Genomic DNA, 18131 nt, shown 5'->3' with positions numbered 1-18131 from the left:
TAAGTTTGGGAGACTGGAGTCCAAACATTGGTTTTCAAGCTTAAAAGCTTGGGTTTTACTCAATAGGTAATGGAGAATGGCATGGCCAGAGCTGGGACTTATACCCTTTCTTAGGACAGATGGAAGAGGGCAGAAACTGGAGAGGAGTAAGGCTTACTGTAAAAATCTATGTAGAAGGCAGTAAAAACCCAAACTAGAGCACTAGAATGTAGGGAATGCTAAAGGCATATTGAAGAAACCTACACAAACTGTCTAGTGAAGGCTAAAATGCCTACCCAGAGGGAAGATAAAATACTAGATCCTCTTGCTTCTGAAATTATTGAATATATTCTGAGCAAAGTTAAACACTGGCAGTGAGAAATTAGTTATTGTTCAGATCTTTCTTTTCATTTGCCTTCTCTTATTATTTTTACAATCATTGGTACAATACTTTGGAAAATAATAGGCTTAATAAATGCTTGTTCAATTGAATTTAGTTAAATTTCATTTACGGTATGACAGCTATTGAGCCAACAATTACTATACCTCATTTTGAATAATAATGCTGGTCTACAAACACAATTTGAGGAAAACTGAATACTTTTTCCTAAAGGGCAATAGGTGTACTGCCTGGGCCTCTGAGGATTGGCATGATATCCTATTTGATTTTATACCAAAAATATGTTGTAGACCTTTTCCTGAAGCTCTATTCCATCAGGCACCTTACCCAGGAAATTAAAGTGAAACTAAAATGTCATCTTTGTAAGCTGTGATGCTTCTCTCCAAGGATCCTCAGCACAGAGAACAGTCTTGGTGATAAAGGTATATACTGTGGGAGCAAGGGAGTGTTGACTTTGGAAGCATAAAATAATTTGGTGAGCTACTCAGATGTTGTCTCAATTCATATTTTGAAAGATATAGCTCATGGCTCATGAATGGAAATCAAATACAAAAATTGCATTTTATTAACATTTTCTTTCCCAACTCAGTATTGGTCAATGTGGCTAATATCTTCAGTGTAATCACATCAAAATGCATTTGTTGACCCTGGCAAAGCATACCACTTAACTGAATTTCTCTTCCCTAAGAGCTTTTTAAGCATTGTTTTGTCATGATTAAAGGCCTGAATAAGGGCATAAAAATAAATTATTTATTTGATAAAATCTTAACAACTGGCCAGTTTGCCTGTGGCTTTCTTGACCACGATCCTTGTTCCCTGGATTCTTGTGATACCTTTTAAATAAATTCCTCTAGCTCAAATGAGCATCAATTTCCTGTTCTTATCTCTCATCTCTTTAAGTCATGCTCATAGCCGTGGTTCTCAAACATCGTTGCTTTTCAAGATGACCTAAGGAGCAGCAGAAACCGGGGATGCCCTGGCCAAACTCCAGACCTGTGGAATCAGAAGCCACAGTTTGAGACCTGCTCACTGCTCCAAAGAGCACTTCTTATATATATATATATATAAAATACTTGAGATTGCCTGGATTGAAGACAAACTATTGAGGCTTTGTCTACTTTCATTTATTTACGAATACAAACTGTTAGGTATTAATAATGTCCAAAATTTACACTGATATTATTTTTAAGATTCTAAGAAGTACTACTTTTAAGAATACATGTTTATATTTGATATGGTTAGTGTTAACCAATTAATTTTATTATACAAACCATTGCTTTATCTAGTATATTAGTAAAAAATGTATGCAGTAATTTGAATGTCGATGACGAAACCCCACTTCCTATGCCTGTTCCTAATAGCAGGTGCTTATCATGAAAGCTTGATGGATATTTAGTGAAGTGTGCACAGTGCCATCTAGTGGTATGTAGTCATCACTGCACAACCTAAATGTCTTCATTTTCTAAAATGATTTGATGGCTCAAGAGTAAACAACATGTTTATACAACTGTCAGACTTTTAAAACAGACTTCCTAATAGCTTCCTTATGACTCTCAACTTAGCACATTTCTTAGTGCTCCTATCTCATTAAGCAAAAGGCTTGTGATCCCCTTTCAATAATAATTAATGGATATTTAAGTGCTTCTTAGGCACTAAGCACTATGTGAAGTGCTTTATATGGATTATCTCATTTGATCCCCACAATAACCCCGCAGTGGAGCAACTGTTTTTTGTTGTTTTTGTGGAGCAACTATTATTGTCTCCATTTTACAGATGTGGAAACTGAAACTTAAGGACGTTAAGTGACTTGCTCAAGGTCAGTAGGAGAAGTTGGTCGAACCTACTGTCCAAGAACCTGCACAATTCTGCACTGTGATCTGCACCTCCCAAAGTAGTTACCAATGAAATAAAATTTCCAAGAAGTCTCTATGAAAGAGGGCCTTCCCCACCAGGTCTCTAATGATCAAATATGGCAAAAATGATTCAAACTCCACTAACTCAGAATTTATGACAGTTAGACTGAATAGTATCTGCTTCTGTGGCTGGGATGTAGTTTAAGCTTCTTTTATATTGCCTATATAGTATATGCTCAAAATTATATGTTAATTAGTTTATTGAATTTGAGGGGACTGTGCTAAAACTTAGGTTTGGAGTCACAGATCTTGGAAATTAGTAAGAGGACAGTACGGCTGTAGATCAGAAGGTGTTTAATTATTTTAACACTAATAGCTATCATTTGTTGAGCACCTATGTGCCAAACTCTGTGGTCAGCACTTGTCTATCCTTTTTCTCTTTTCTCCTCACTACAACTCTCTCTGGATGTTATTCATCTCCTCATTTCTAAAAAGGAAATAATAAAATGTATAGAGGAGAAATAAATAACTTGCCCACAATTTTACAGTTATTAGGAGAGCCAGGAGTGAAACCTCAATCTTTGTGATTCCAAACTCTGCCTTTTGCCACTTTTGGAAGAGAAGTGTGTATAATGTGCATGATTACGGTTTTTCTGTGTACTGTCACCCCTCTGCAAAAATATCATTTTCTCGGGGCACCTGGGTGGCTCAGTCGTTTGACTCTTAGGTTTCGCTCAGGTCATGATCTCAGGGTCATGAGATCCAGCCCTGTGTTGGGCTCCACGCTCAGTGGGGAGTCTGCTAGAGATTCTCTCTGTCCCTCTCCCTCTGCCTCTCCTCCCCCCTTCTCTAAAGTAAATAAATGAATCTTAAAAAAAAAAAAATACCACCATCTCTGCTGGGACCACAGCAGCAGGCTCCAGCCACTTCCGCCGTGCACGCTTGTCCATATCCATTACTCTCTTCCCTTACAGTCTGTAATGACATTTTTAAGCTGCATTTCTGAGCATGTCACTCTATTTAAAACCCGTGTCTTCATACTTTCAGCATAAAGACCAAAAGACTTGCCAGAGCTATAGTGCTTCGCCAGCCTTTTCTTGTTCCTCTGGCCTCTTCACAAACCATCTCATAATCCCATTTTGTACCTAGCACCCTGTCTGTCAAGGTAGGTCATCATTTCTGATTATCTGTGTGATTGGGAATCATGTCTCTATCCCCACCTGACTGTTAGTTCTCTGAGGCAGGAACAACATCTTTGCATTCTGTACCCAGACATATCCCCAAAGGACTAGATCCAGAGAATCTATAGATCGAGCATAAAGGAAATAAATACAGAAATCCCAGTTCCCACAGAAATTAACTTAATTCCTCAAGAAATTAAATAAATAAACAAACTTATAGATGCCATCTCCTTGGGAGTGCCTTGGTTGCCAAATTGAAAAACTGAATGAATATCATTAAGAAACAAATAATTTCCTTGTTGTGTGATATCCAGAGAAGGTAACAAATTTGCAATCACATAAATCTGAATTTATCCAAATCTAATAAACATTTAAGTATTTCAATTAGAAAGTAATTTGTATTCTTCTGTCCCAAATCAGAGATATGCTAGAAAGTTGTGGGTTTGTTTGTTTTTTTTTACATGATTCACATTATTCGTTTGTTCAAGTGTAATGTACTGTCTCGGTGTATCAGGCATTCCCACTTTTGACTTCACGACTTTTTCCCATTTAAGGAACACCATCCCTGCTTTGTAGATGAGGAAAGTAAAGCTCCAAGTCTTCGAGGCTAAGAGGGCATGCACTTGGAGGAGGAGGGCCATATTTGGATGTAGGTCTTCGGATTTCAAGTCCAGTGTCCTTTTGGGCTCCCAAGTCTCCAGAAGTTCAATAGATGTTAGTTTTGTTTTTTAAATATAGTGTTAGAAATGAACAAAGAGGTAGGAAACTAAAACTTGAGAGTTGGTAGCAAAGCATATATGGAGCATATATTTCTCAGGAACTGAAATGTGAGTATGTATTTCACTGAGAAAGACAGCAATTTGTTTTCAAATGCAAAGGTGTCATGAAAAGTGAACCTTAAATTTGGTGAAGTTGTAGAGAAACTGGAATTTTCATACACTATTGATGTGGATGGCAAATAGTACAGCTATGTTGGAAAACACTTGGGAAGTTCCTCAAAAATTAAACGTACACAACCATACAACCTAGCCACTTCATTTCCAAGTATTTACCAACAGAAATGGAAGCATACGTCTATACAGATATTTGTACAAGATTGTTCATAGCAACTTCACTTGTGCTCACCTAAAACTGAAACAGCCCAAGTATCATCAACAGGTGAGTTGATAACTAAATTGTGATATATCCACACAATGTATATTGTTCAACAATGTAAAGGAATAAACTATGGATGCATACTACAACATGGATGAGTCTCAAGATAATTATACCAAGTAAAAGAATCCAGACCAAAAAAAAAAAGAGTACATACTGTATAATTCCAGCTATATAAAATTCTAGAAAAGCATCTTGGAAAGTATATCTGTGTTTGCCTGGAATGAGGAGTGGTGGGGTAGATTAAAAGGAGCAGGAGAAAACTTTTGGGCTGATGAAGACGTTCACTGTCCTGATTGTGGTGATGGTTTCTGGGATATTATAACAAGACCTCAACACAAACAGGGAAGAAAGAGAAATGAAGTTCTTGACTATCCTAGTGAAAGTAACCATGACTTAAGTTTTATGAGCTACTCAACAATATAAGCCAAAACACTCTTTGTTCTTGACCAGGTTAAGTGATCTGTGACTAAATTCTGCTGCTGCCTTCTAGAGATTACTTTTCCTTTTTCCCCTGCCTCTCTTCCTGCCTTCCTTAACTTTCCCTTCTTTATTTCAAACCTTGTACTACGAAAAGTATATAAATGAATGAAAATATTTTAAATAAATACAGGTTTGATATCTTTTCAAACACTAGAATTTGAGTGTTGGTTTTCTCTCTCTAGAGGGGTCAGTATGCGCAATGGGAAAATGCTTTCAAGCCAGATAGACTTGTTAATTTTAATCACAAGTGCTATATACTTCAAAGTTGCTAAGAAACTAGATCTTAAATGTTCTCACCACAGAAAAAGAAATGATAATTATGGGACATGACGTGTTAGCTAATGCTATGGCAGTAATCACATTGCAATATAGAAATGTATCAAATCAACATGTTGTACGCCTTACACTTATGCTTACATGATGTTATATGGCAATTATAGCTCAATATTTTTTAAAAGTCAGGGAGACATGAATTTGAATGCCAGTTTTGCCATTGACTGGCCTTGGACCTTGGCATTTGTCAGTTAACTTCCCTGGTCCTCAGTTTCTCAAATGTAACATAAAGATAGTAGCTGTATTTCAAGGGTCATTTTGAAGATTGGAAATAACTATCTACTGTGGTTTCAGGAAATAATTTTTTTGCTATTATACATTGCACATCAAGTCTTTGAGATCAGGCACTATGTACATTTACTTATGTCAACCCCTACAGGAGTTGAACACATATTGAAGGCTGTGAGGGGCCTTGACAAAACAAGACAGATGGTACATGTAAAATAATGAACTTACCTGTCCCTGCATTTGGGCTGATGTGTTCCCTCTGCTTTAATTGTGTGTAGTGCACCTGGTGGACATTTGGAACGTCATAGAAGCATTGCGGGAAAATGCTCTGAACAACCTGGACCCGAACATAGAACTCAGTGTGGCCCGCTTGGAGGCTGTGCTATCCACCATTTTCTACCAGCTCAACAAACGGATGCCAACCACTCACCAAATCCAAGTGGAGCAGTCCATCAGCCTCCTGCTTAACTTCCTGCTGGCAGCCTTTGATCCGTAAGCTCCCTCTGAACATCTGTTCCTCTCCACATGTTCGGTCTCTCCTTCCTCTTGTCCTTCTTGGTCTTTCTTCCAAATAATTTTCTGCAAGTAACCAACCACCTCTTTTTTTCTTGATCAGATACTTATCTCAATAAAGTTGCTCTGTGTTTAACGTCAATTTAAAATGCTATGGAAAAAAAAAAAAAACTAGGGAGTAAAATAGTGCCATAGGAAGTTGAGGACAATCGTACTTTCTATGCTGACCTTTATTTAACTCATCCCATGCTTCCTAGAAGCTGTGGTTGTCTGAATGTGTTGCATGATGGCATGCCTATGGAGCAGTCTAATGAAGCATAGGATGGGAGGATGTTTTTAACTCTCTTCTTTATAGATTGTCTAAGACAGTGTTTCTGAGGTGTCATAACAAGACCCTAGAGCAGACAGAGAGAAACTGACAAGGGTTTCTTGACCAGCCTAGTGAAAGTAGCCATGACTTGCATTAAACGGATCAGTCAATAATGTGCCACATAAAACAATGTGATGCCGTCCACACACGACAATTGAACCTCAGCCTCATTATCTTATAATTTCCTCTCATAAAATCAGAGAATGTCAGAGCTGGCTGAAATATTAAAGACTGTTCTTCCAAATCTCTCATTTTACAGATGAAGGACCTGAAGCACAAAGAGACTGTCACTTGTCCAGTGTCTCTCGATGGGTTAGTGGCAGAGTAGGGATTTAGGTATTCAGCTAAGATTTCTTCTCCAAGGCATATATGGCAGTCTTGTGAAGTGTAAAAACTTCCCCAAATTACTTTATCAGCCTAAGATTTCAAAAGGTCTCTTGCTGATAGCCCATAGTCTAGATATAGTAATACCATCTCCACTTTCACTACTGGTTTTGAATATTGGAAAGGAAAATAGCTAACTTGACCTTTCAGCAATCGCATTTCAAGACTCTCAAAAGATTTTGCTTAGTCTCATTGTCTGGCCAATGCTTGGGAATATTTAAGCCCAGCCCTGGAGATGTTCCAGCCAGGCTAATGTTATTATGCCACTCACAATAGTCACCAGCTGTCATTTTACAACCTAGAGTGCTAACAGAATTATTCGTGCTCGGTTTGACCAGTGTAGATTACTGTCTCGGGATGTTTATATTTTGAGTAATTCTCGAGCTGAAATAAACAGTTCTGAAACAAGCAGTCTGGCTTGATAGATCCCATGCTTAGTTTGTACACACTTCAGAACTGATGTACTGCTTTGGCCTAATCACTATGGTAACTGAGCGGCAGGCAGGTGGAGGAGACTATGGCTCCACATGACAGGTGACAGAGTGGAACCAGCCTATGGAACTGCTCTAATGGCATTTCCATCCTGCCCCCTTGACAAGAGCATGGAAGCTTGCAGACTTGCCCCTAGTGTCTTCAGGGCACTTATTTGTTATAAGTGGAACAATGGAAAATATAAAAAGGGAAATATAATTCTTGCCAAATCTTAGAGTATTCCTGGAGGATTCATAAGGGCTCAAATGTAAAAAATAATTTGTATCCACTCCATAAATATAGAAACGGGGCCAGATTAACAATAAGGAAGGGGGCTTTTGTGAAATATATGAGAGAGACAATATATTCATATCTTATATTTTATATGATATAATATACCATACCTCATTATTTCTCATATTATGAGAAATATACAATAGAGTTAGGTTTTTTCACTTCTGTTTGGAAATATTGGGAAGATCACTTTGAAAAAATGGGCTGTATATGTTCCCTAAACAGCTACTGATAATTATTTCAAGATTGATGAATGCTAAACTTAAGGACTATCCCAAGATAAGGAGCCATTGACATGAATGTTCAAATGGAATATTTGTTTGGTTCTTACTCTTCTTACGGATAAAAAGGCCTTGATATGTACTTCCAATAATCTCGTTGTAGTAGATTTTTTTTAAATATCCACATAGAGAAATCTCATTTTACAGATCTACAGACACATCCATAGAGAGACCCCAGTCTACAGATACTTCTGTCTTCTCTCTCTTGGCATAGCAAATGAGTATTAGGCAGTTCTGCTGATATTCACATTTCCATCTGATGGTTTTTGAAATTCTAGACGATGTGAGATGTAAGCCATAAGGAAGCATCACTAACTGGAGAGAGAATATAACCAGAAATACTCACTTAGAAGTGAATGTAAGAAGAGAAACTTAAGAATAAAATGAATGTTCAATTCAATTTCTTATAATAGTAAACTCCTATTTCTCCAAATAAGATGCAGTATGGAAATCTGATGTCGCTTCCTACCACCTATCCCACGACAGAACCCAAGTGTTTAAGGGAGCCTTCTGCATGTTGGTAGACGTGAATGAGCCCTAGTACATCAAAGATATGTTGTTGCTGTTACAGAATCACTGAAACATTTGGGGGATTTTCTCTCATTTGCTGTAATTTAAATGAACATATAAAAACCAGGGGGGAGAAAAATCTAAAATAAAATTAAAACCTGCATTCTAAAGAGGTCATCTATATATATTTTTGAAAAGGAAAGACAGTATAGTGATTTAAATTCATGAAGAACGAGAACAAGAACTGCATTCAGAGAAACTTGGTCATTGTTTCAGTAGTGCCTTAAAATTCACCAGACCCAGCAAGGTGGAGTCTGCCATGACAATGGTAACGTGAAATGAGGTTCAAAGCCCACTGCACTTGGCTGTGGCCCTGAGAGCCAAACTTGCCTTCTCACAACATAGTTCCCCAAAAATAGCAGTCCTTCCTTCTCTCCCCAAAGAAACACCCGGGTCTCAGTTCTCACACGGGCATGCTTACTGCAGACCATGGTCAGTCTGCTGGTTGCAAGGTGTCTCCACCAAGTCAGCCTCTTAGGAGGTAGAGAGTGTGTAGCTACATATGCAGGATGATTTCTAGAATGTTAGGGGCTAGCATTTGTGCCCAGTGGCTCTACTGATGCTTGCCATTCTGTCTCTGAATAGTCAGGCTCTTGAGTCTAGATTTTTGTTCTTCCTGACTTCCCTTCTAAAAATGGCTGTATCTAGAAGGAGTCAACCAGTCATCAATTACCAACCGACTGCTAAGCAGATCTTTCCACCCCAGACACTGTCTTCTCCAGGGTCCCTAGGAAAATGGATGGGTGCACCTGGGAAGAGTGGGAAAGGAGACGTCAGAATCAGGGAGCAGGGACTGAGAGGGAAGAAGGATATTAGGAAACAGCCTGAGCCAGTCTGTGCATCTCGTCTCTTTCTCTGCACACCCCAGGAATGAGCCTGCTGCCTTTCCTTATTTGCTGACAGCCTGGCAGCAGCTTTTCTTCTCACCGTTACTATTATTTTTAAGGAAATTGAGAGTAATGAAAGAAAAACAACATGACAGCAAGTTACAAGAGGACAATATTTTTTTTTCAACAGCTTATGGAGGGGTAACTGTGATCTTGAAAATAATTCTTGAAAGTCTCTAATGGCCTTTTGGAGAGGAGGGCGTCACACACTGATCCACTGGGAAGCCCTTCCCCTCTCATGGCTGAGCTGACTCCCCCTGCCCCAGACCTCGCTCTTCCTTACACATGATTCTGCTCTTCCCTTATGGTGCATGTCTGACTGTGTGTATGACTGCCTCCCGCAAGCTACCGCTCAGCAAGGCCATGTCTCACTCTCTGTATGCACAGCACCTGAGACAATATCCAGCTTAGAATGAATCTGTGAATGAATGAATGAATGATCAATGATTGACTTTTCTTAGCTCATCACACTGATTTCTTTTCATTCTTTTTCTGAAATCAAGTCCTCTTTAATCTCTAGTATCTTACCCAGACTAGTGAGTCCAAGGTTGCTCTGACATCTAGGTTCATAACCTCTGTTTTTTCTTCTGCTCCACAAGAGAAGAAAATCAGATGTCTGTGGCTACTAATGTGGGGGTATCCTATTTTCACAAAAAACTTCAATGTAGTTCTCTCACTCTCTTCTTACTTCCCTGGGAAACACGAATTTCAGGCTGTTGACTTAATCTCATTTCAATTCACTAGAACCTTCCTTCTTAGGGAAGTTTCTCCTCAGGTAGATTATGTGACAGTGGCCTTGTTTTTAGCAAATGTTATTTTCGCATATATTCAGTCATACGAATATCACAGTCGGGACAATGATAAATATTAAAAGGAACAGTGATGTTCCTATTTTCAGATGTCAAGCTGTATTGTTAACGCCACTTCTCCAATGTTAGTAGTAATATACTAATTGTAATAACAGCTAGTATGTTGTCAGCATTTCCTGTGTGCCAAAAACCCTCCCGGTTTGACAAAATGTGATTACAGGGAGGTAAAACAACGCGCAGGTCATACAGCTTCATCCTAGATGAGGTGAGTGGGAGAAAAAAAAAATCCTTTGTTTCAGGCATCAGGGTAAGTTCAGCTCTATTCGTGCTTTCTGTTTCTTTCTTTTTTTTTTTGAATGAGAATGAGTGTACATTTTCCCCCCCAGACCTACCCTGCTTTTTCAGGATATTTTTATTAGGCTCACATTCCTCACCTTCCCGGTTTGCGCTATTTAGACATATCTAACAGAGTGTATGCAAAGGAAATATTTGGACTAAACTCATATTACATTGTAGATTTACAGTCAGTTTTACAACAGCCATACAGAACTCCAAATCTATCATATAATAGTCTTTCGCAGAGAATACAAAATCCTGGTATTTTCCTCTCTGCTCGACATATTGCACCTCGCTGAGCCATTTGAACATCCAGTCCTGCTGCTGAGCCCCTCTGCCCAAACCCCCTGGTGCTGTGAAAGGTACCACAGCGCTATTTCAGGCACGTGGATATAAAATATTCTGGAACTCTGCCAAAACCCTTCTGCCTTCTGAGTTTTAAAAATGGTTTTGATGGGGAAGCCTGGGTGGCTCAGTCGTTAAGCGTCTGCCTTCGGCTCAGGTCATGATCCCAGGATCGAGCCCCGCATCGGGCTCCCTGCACAGCAGGAAGCCTGCTTCTCCCTCTCCCACTCCCCCTGCTTGTGTTCCCTCTCTCACTGTGTCTCTGTCTGTCAAATAAATAAATAAAATCTTTTTAAAAAATGATTTTGATGTTTAATGCAGAATGTACTACAAAGTACATGGCCCTTTCTCAGCGCACCAATGCAGTGTATCGTTCACGTTGAGGCTATGAGGATGTGTGAGAGCAAAGGAAGAAAAGAGGTCTCTAAAACCGAATATTCTTCTCTTTTTTTTTTCACTATCTATATGGCTAAAACTAGATATTTAACATGGTGTTTGGTGATTTTTTTTTCTTACCACATCTTAAATTCAAGATTTCCACAGAACATTTTCCTCTAATCGCTAAAATTTTGTTTTAGTAGAAAAGACTTTGTTCCAAGATTCTTACATGTCGTGAAAATAGGATCTCTTTTCAAAGAAGTTTCACAGTTGTAGATAAAATGAACAGCCTTAATGTCACTCACCTTTATGTCAGACTTAGACTTGGTGTGAGGGGCAAATGGAATTTCATAGGGGTAAAGTTCTGGCCCCTTCCATTCTGGAGAAACTCCTGCCAAACTCACATGGCCAGGTGTTATGAGGAATTCTTCTCCCAAATGTTTTGCTAACATGATGGGAAGCCCAAAGAGATGCCACAGCCCACTGAAGGATTTCTGTCTGTTCACATGTTAACTTCACTAACCCCAAAAATAAGAGTAATTATGTATGTGATCACTTCAAAATTCAAGGTATCACACGAGTGCACAATCTAAGATTAAGGACCGTAAGGTCAATTTTTGTAATTTCACCCAAACACTTAGCATTTCTCAATATAAAACTTAAGTGGTAAATCAAATGTCTTTTCACATGTGCATTCATTAATTTAATTAACATGTATTAAGAGCTTGCTTTGCACTAAGTGCCACGCAGGATAGCCTGGGGATGAAAGATAAGAAAGGTGAGATCCCTCACCCTTTCAAAAATGTGTATTAAAGTTAACTGGTTTTGACTGTTTTTCTCCAATAGACTATGAGCAAATTGCGGGTAGGAGCCATACCTTATTCACCTTTATATCCCCAACCTGCGAGGCATTGTCAATAATTATCTGTTGAGTTTCAAAATGAGTGATCTATATGAACAAAATTATTCCCAGATAAAGACATGAGTTATGATAGAGGCATGTTGTGAAAGCCAGAGGAGGAAACAATTTTCTCAGTTAATTAAGCCACCAAAATGTGTGAGAAAGAGCAATTTGAGTTCTGTGCTCATCAAAATGCTTACCAAATGTTTTTGTGAAATGTGTTGGTAAAAGAAGAGCTTCTGGTTTTAGTAATCTTAAATAGAAAAATAATTCCTCCAGCCTGTTCCAAAAAGAATCAGTCAGAATTCAAATCTCATTTTCAACAACTTAAAATTTATCATGGGATTCTATAATTTCAAACAGGAAACTTGCTTGGCAACTTGGAGAAAATTTACATTCTGTTCCGAATTCAGCCTAGCCTCCCAGACCTATCAATATCTATTTGCTGTTTTCCCTTCTTGTCAAAAGCAGATTTTTCCTCCTAGACAACTTTTCCCTGAAACTAATACCTTCTTAGTTCAAAGAAATCAGTTTGTCTCTTTGTGAGGTCATGGGAAAAGCCCAGTGTAATGCAGTTTACTCACTTTTTATTATGATGAGTCGAACTTTAAAGTAATTTATGTTTTTAAGATAGAGACTCTACAAATCTTTGCATATAATTTAACCAAAGGGTAAGTGCTTTCTGGTTTCCATTTTTAATCAGTCACCTCTTCGGAAAATTTGAAAATTTTCAGAGTGAGAAAACAAAGTATAAGGGAAATAAAAGATTTAAGGAAACATTGACTTATAAAGCAATTTCAGTTTGTACTCTTGCTAATTTTTTTTATTGTCTTAAATACCCTTTAAGGTATTAATTATATGCTGGTATAGCAATTTAATTGAGTGGTTTTTGATCTCAAGCTAGAACAGGAAAGTGAAGTTAGTACTGGCAAGAACTTCAGGATAACTGGCCTAAAAAATAGAATATATTACATTATGCCAAAAACCAAATAGTGGGGAAAAAGAGGAAAGCAATGTATTATGAATTGTGTTCTTGCTCTACATTGAAAGGGAAGATATTAAAATAAATACAATTTTTACTTTAAAAATAAAATTTTTAAGAAAAAAAATGATAGGCTAACAGTAAATTTCATTTTAAAGCTCTTGCTGTGCCTTACACTACTAAAGAATCAACTGCACTAGCAACTTTTATTCGCAAAAAATAGCTCATGTGGTCGGGTCATTGATTCTAAGGCCCCTCCCACCCAGGAAGTGGATCGTCCGGATGGATACTTCATCTACTGCATGCGGTATTCTCAAACACAGCTGGCTCTGCTCGGTCTTTCTTTTTTTTTTAAGATTTTATTTATTTATTTGAGAGAGAGAAAGCACATGAGAGGGGGGAGGGTCAGAGGGAGAAGCAGACTCCCCACCGAGCAGGGAGCCCGATGTGGGACTCGATCCAGGGACTCTAGGATCGTGACCTGAGCTGAAGGCAGTTGCTTAACCAACTGAGCCACCCAGGCGCCCCTCTGCTCGGTCTTTCTTTAGTGGCACTCAGAACTGCACGTGAACTTGGGAGATGTGCTGCCATAGCGTTTCATAAAAACGAGACAAGAGCATAGACTTTTTCTAGCACTCTTCCCTGGTGTTGCCGTTCCAAGGCTGTTTGGCCTGCAGCATTAGGGACAATCTATGTTTTTCATCCTCAGCTCGCTTTGGCCGGTCTGCTTCCAGAGTTGTGGCCAACGGCCAACATTCCATATTTGCAGTTTGACTGCTTTACTCCTAGAGGCATTGCGTGTGCGTACTCACTTTGGAACAATATGTCGGTTTCCTGCTCGTTTGCATAAGACTCCTGGGAGCTTCCTGTTAACCATCCTCATGAGCTTGACTTTCCACTTCCTAGATACTTAAGGGATTTTCCGAACTGTTCATGAATCAAACGGCCCGGTCAGGGATGATTCCCAATGAGCATCCCCTTGGGATGTCCCAACCTCTCCCTACTCCTTGCTTCCTTTGTTAATGTCACTTTTTTCACCAAAAAAAAAAAAAGAAAATAGGGACCCTGATCCCAAGCTGACCTTAAGTAATGGCCTTTGGTATGGAATCTTGTGGAAGGCCTTTAGAAAATCTTTCTCCCCACCCCCCCCACCTTTCTTCATCCTGTTATATCTACTGAAAATGTATTTTAAAAAGATCCACGTGGGGCGCCTGGGTGGCTCGGTTAAGCGACTGCCTTTGGCTCAGGTCATGATCCTGGAGTCCCAGGATCCAGTCCCGCATCGGGCTCCCTGCTCAGCGGGGGGTCTGCTTCTCCCTTTGACCCTCCCCCCTTTCATGGTCTCCCTCTCTCTCTCATTCTCTCTCTCAAATAAATAAATAAAATCTTAAAAAAAAAAAAAGATCCACGTGTATTTAGATCTTCGTTGTCCCTCTTTTCCATTGTGGAGTCATTCATCTCCACTCACTCCTTAAATTCCTTCAAGGTTTATCCAATACCAGGGCTGAGCAAGGTCTAAATTCACCCAGCAGTGGTGTGCTTCCCGAGATCTACATTCCTGCATACACTTCTTAGTGACAAGGGTCACCTTTGCAATCTGGCACACTGACTTGCATAACAATACATTCCAGTGGCCTAATTTCACCCTTGAGTTCCTGCAAAACTCTCATTGAACTGCCCTCCACTTGGTGATTTATCTAGATTTATTGTGTCAATTTGGCAGAATAGCTCTGATACAACCACTCCTGAATGTAATAGCATTAATCTTGCATTTCCAAGAACAATACAGAACTGATGATCTCCCTATGATCTTCTTCATTAAAAACTAAGGTTTAAGAATTCATTCGTGAGCTATCATCATTTCATCCTGTGGAGAACTCTGTGCCAATATTACCTGTGGTCTATCCTCTTTCGTGAGTTAAATTGTTCTCTCTGATTCCTTGAAAGAAACTGGTGTTGCTCTTAAAGTCTCACATATAATGCTCCTCAATTTCTCTGTGTTTTGAAGACTACTTTATCACTTTATTGCTCCTATTCTTCCACATTTGGTAGATTTCCCTGTCCTCATAATTTGAACCATGTTTCAGCTGAGGAAAGGGAACTAATTATTTCCTAAAATAAAAATTTTTTTAAAGATTTTATTTATTTGTTCATAAGAGACAGAGAGAAAGAGAGAGAGAGGCAGAGGGAGAAGCCGGCTCCCCGCTGAACAGGGAGCCCGACGTGGAACTCGATCCCAGGACCCTGGGATCATGACCTGAGCCAAAGGCAGACGCTTAACCATCTGAGCCACCCAGCACCCCTAAAATAAAATTTGTGATACTTCTGGTTATCCATGCAAATGGGAATACAGTGCACATGGAATAATTTTGAATGAGGTTTTTTACAACATCATTGCATTTTTCTTAACAGCTACCTGTGCTAAAATTAGCAAACAACTAAGTGAGTGGTCATTCAAAATTCTAGGGGCACCTGTTATAATGATTAGTAGTCATTAATTAACATAAGAAGTATATTGTTTACTAATTCTGGGGGAGACGAAGTGCTGAAGTGCAAGGTGCTAGGAATTCAACTAATTTAGAAGATATGGTCTCTGTCCCCAGGGATCTCAGAGTGTGGGGTCACATTACATGCAGACATGTAAATAAACAAGTTAAGTTCACTCAGCGTGATCGGTGCCAAATAGTAGGTGAAAGTGAAGGGGAGAGCATTTGCCTGCACATTCCAGAGCCAGGTGTGTGATGATATTGAGCTGAGTCTTGATGAATAGGTGGGAGAGTCCTGGGCAAAAGGTGGTAGGAAGGGCAGGGGCATTAAACTTGGGACCGGGGAGTGGAGTTCAACAGAAATGGTAGCAGGTGAGACTGGAGAGAACAGGTGAAGTCGTAACCATATCCTGTAGGCAAACAGAGGCAATCAGAGATTTAAATAATGAAATACTATAGTCGAATCTGTGATGTGAGTGTGCAAGCAGAGAGATCATTTAAGAAGTTATTCCAGTGTTCACGCAAGAGCTGGTGAGGCAATGTCAGTTAGAATAGAAAGCAGGGAATGGGTTTAATGTACAGGTAGGAGGTATATCTGAGTCCCTCAGACATTTATTCGGGTGGTGGGAAATTAGGGAAGAGAACAAAGTCAAGGGTAACCCCTTCCCCGGGATTCATTTTTGGGTAACTAGGTACGTGGTAAGTCCGACAACCAGAATAGGGCCTGACAACCAGAAGCTGGTTAGTAGTGGGTTGGTCTGAGAATGATGGGAGGGCTTTGTAACGATCATGAGTTGTACTTTGAACATACTTGGTTTGACATGAAGTATCCAAGGGAAGATTATTTCTAATAAATAATTACATAGATCTGGTGCTTAGGCCTACAAATATAAATGGGAGAGCCAGTAGGATAGGGCTCAGTCACTTTTGCATTCTGGCTGGCTGTATTTGAGATCCTATGCTAAGAATGACGGCAACAGGGATGACTAACAAATGATCTGTCTCTGAAGTCCAGTAATGAACAAAGACACAATTATTTATTATACCTTATTCTTCTAATATGTCATATATATGGACCTTATTCATATAAATGATTTATTCTATATACTAAGCCCTTGTCAATACTTTTCTTACCTTTCAGCCACATTATTATTTTAAATAACTCCTTTGATCATTCTTAAGAGTAGCACTATCAAAGAAATGAATTACTAATGGGGTACACTGACTGATTCCAAGGATACAGGAATAAACAGTTTATCCCAGCTGGAAAATCATTTAGCTGAAATGTGACACTTCTTACGGTGTGCCCTTTGTATCACATTTTGTGAAGGACACGTTACTTATACTTCCTGAATCAATGAAAATTTGGCAGATCTGGTGCCATTTAGGTGGAAGGAGCTCAAACAGAGCTCTTACATTTGCCCCTTTAAAATAGCAACTCTCTTTGAAAAGTAAATATATCACATACACATAGTCAGCTTGTGGATAGGAAATGATGGGTAGAAAAAAAGTGTGATGGAAAAGTCCCCACAGTTACTCTAACAAAATTCAGGAATTCTCTGACCAAAAAAAAAAATTTTTTTTTCTGTAACCTTGTTTAAATAAATTATAGACACTGTGGAATCATCATGCATAAAATTATTTTATGAAACCCAGAGTGAAATCATGTTCTGTAATTGTAATCCATGGCTAAATAGGACATATCCCTCTAGCTGCCAGTTCATGCTTTGAGCAAGTGACATATACAAAGAATAACTTGAAGATCCTGCTCTCTCTTGAAAAAAGGAAACATTGAATAGACAGCTTTTCAGAAATTTGTGTTGAATTGTATTCATGGTCTTTTCTAAAATAGATATGTTCACATAATGTATGCAGCTACAGTGTCCTATGATTTCTACAGAACACAAAATGTCAGATCTCATTACTGGAAGTTCTCCAAATAACATCTTTTTTTTCTCTCTCTCTCTTTCTCTCTCTCATCATAAACAGGGAAGGCCATGGTAAAATTTCAGTATTTGCTGTCAAAATGGCTTTAGCCACATTGTGTGGAGGGAAGATCATGGACAAATTAAGATGTAAGTTATTCTTTGTGTCTCTCTTTGCTTATTCCTCCCATGTACCACATTTTCTTTTCCCCATTTCTGCTATGTCCTGCTGCCCATTTGGACTTTCCTCATTCTGTGAAAGTTGTTTGAAATATAATCTTCATGGATCTTTGGATTTTATCACAGAAATATTTTCATATTAGATAAATGTTAATGATATGAATGTTTTCCTTCTACTTCTGGATTATTATTAGTTATAACCTGTTGAGTATCACCAACTAGACTTCCTGTAATATTAAAGTAAGATGTATATCCTTTCAAGTTCATTGTACTATACCACCTTACAGGCGTAAGTCCGTCTTCATAGGGACATGAAAGCCATGTTGGACAATCTCCCTTTTTTAGGTAATCTAAAGCCAAAGCTCCTGGCACATTTCCTCATTCTTCTTAGCCAGTGCTGTTCAAAT

At 38.9% G+C, this 18131-nt stretch overlaps 1 protein-coding gene across 18 annotated transcripts in view; it reads left to right on the top strand.

Annotated features, from left to right (window-relative positions):
- DTNA (dystrobrevin alpha) overlaps positions 1-18131 on the top strand; it is a 241645-nt gene that overhangs the window by 146877 nt on the left and 76637 nt on the right. For all 18 annotated transcript variants that reach the window (XM_044921100.1, XM_021686297.1, XM_021686296.1 and 15 more), the window contains 2 exons: positions 5891-6104; positions 17609-17694. In XM_044921100.1, coding sequence (XP_044777035.1) covers positions 5891-6104; positions 17609-17694 — 300 coding nt within the window. The remainder of the gene's footprint in view (positions 1-5890; positions 6105-17608; positions 17695-18131) is intronic.

This window comes from Neomonachus schauinslandi, chromosome 14, assembly GCF_002201575.2.
Source record: "Neomonachus schauinslandi chromosome 14, ASM220157v2, whole genome shotgun sequence".
NCBI classification, from domain to species: Eukaryota; Metazoa; Chordata; class Mammalia; order Carnivora; family Phocidae; genus Neomonachus; species Neomonachus schauinslandi.
Note: the sequence above shows the minus strand (reverse complement) of the source record. Positions and strands in the feature narration are given on the sequence as shown.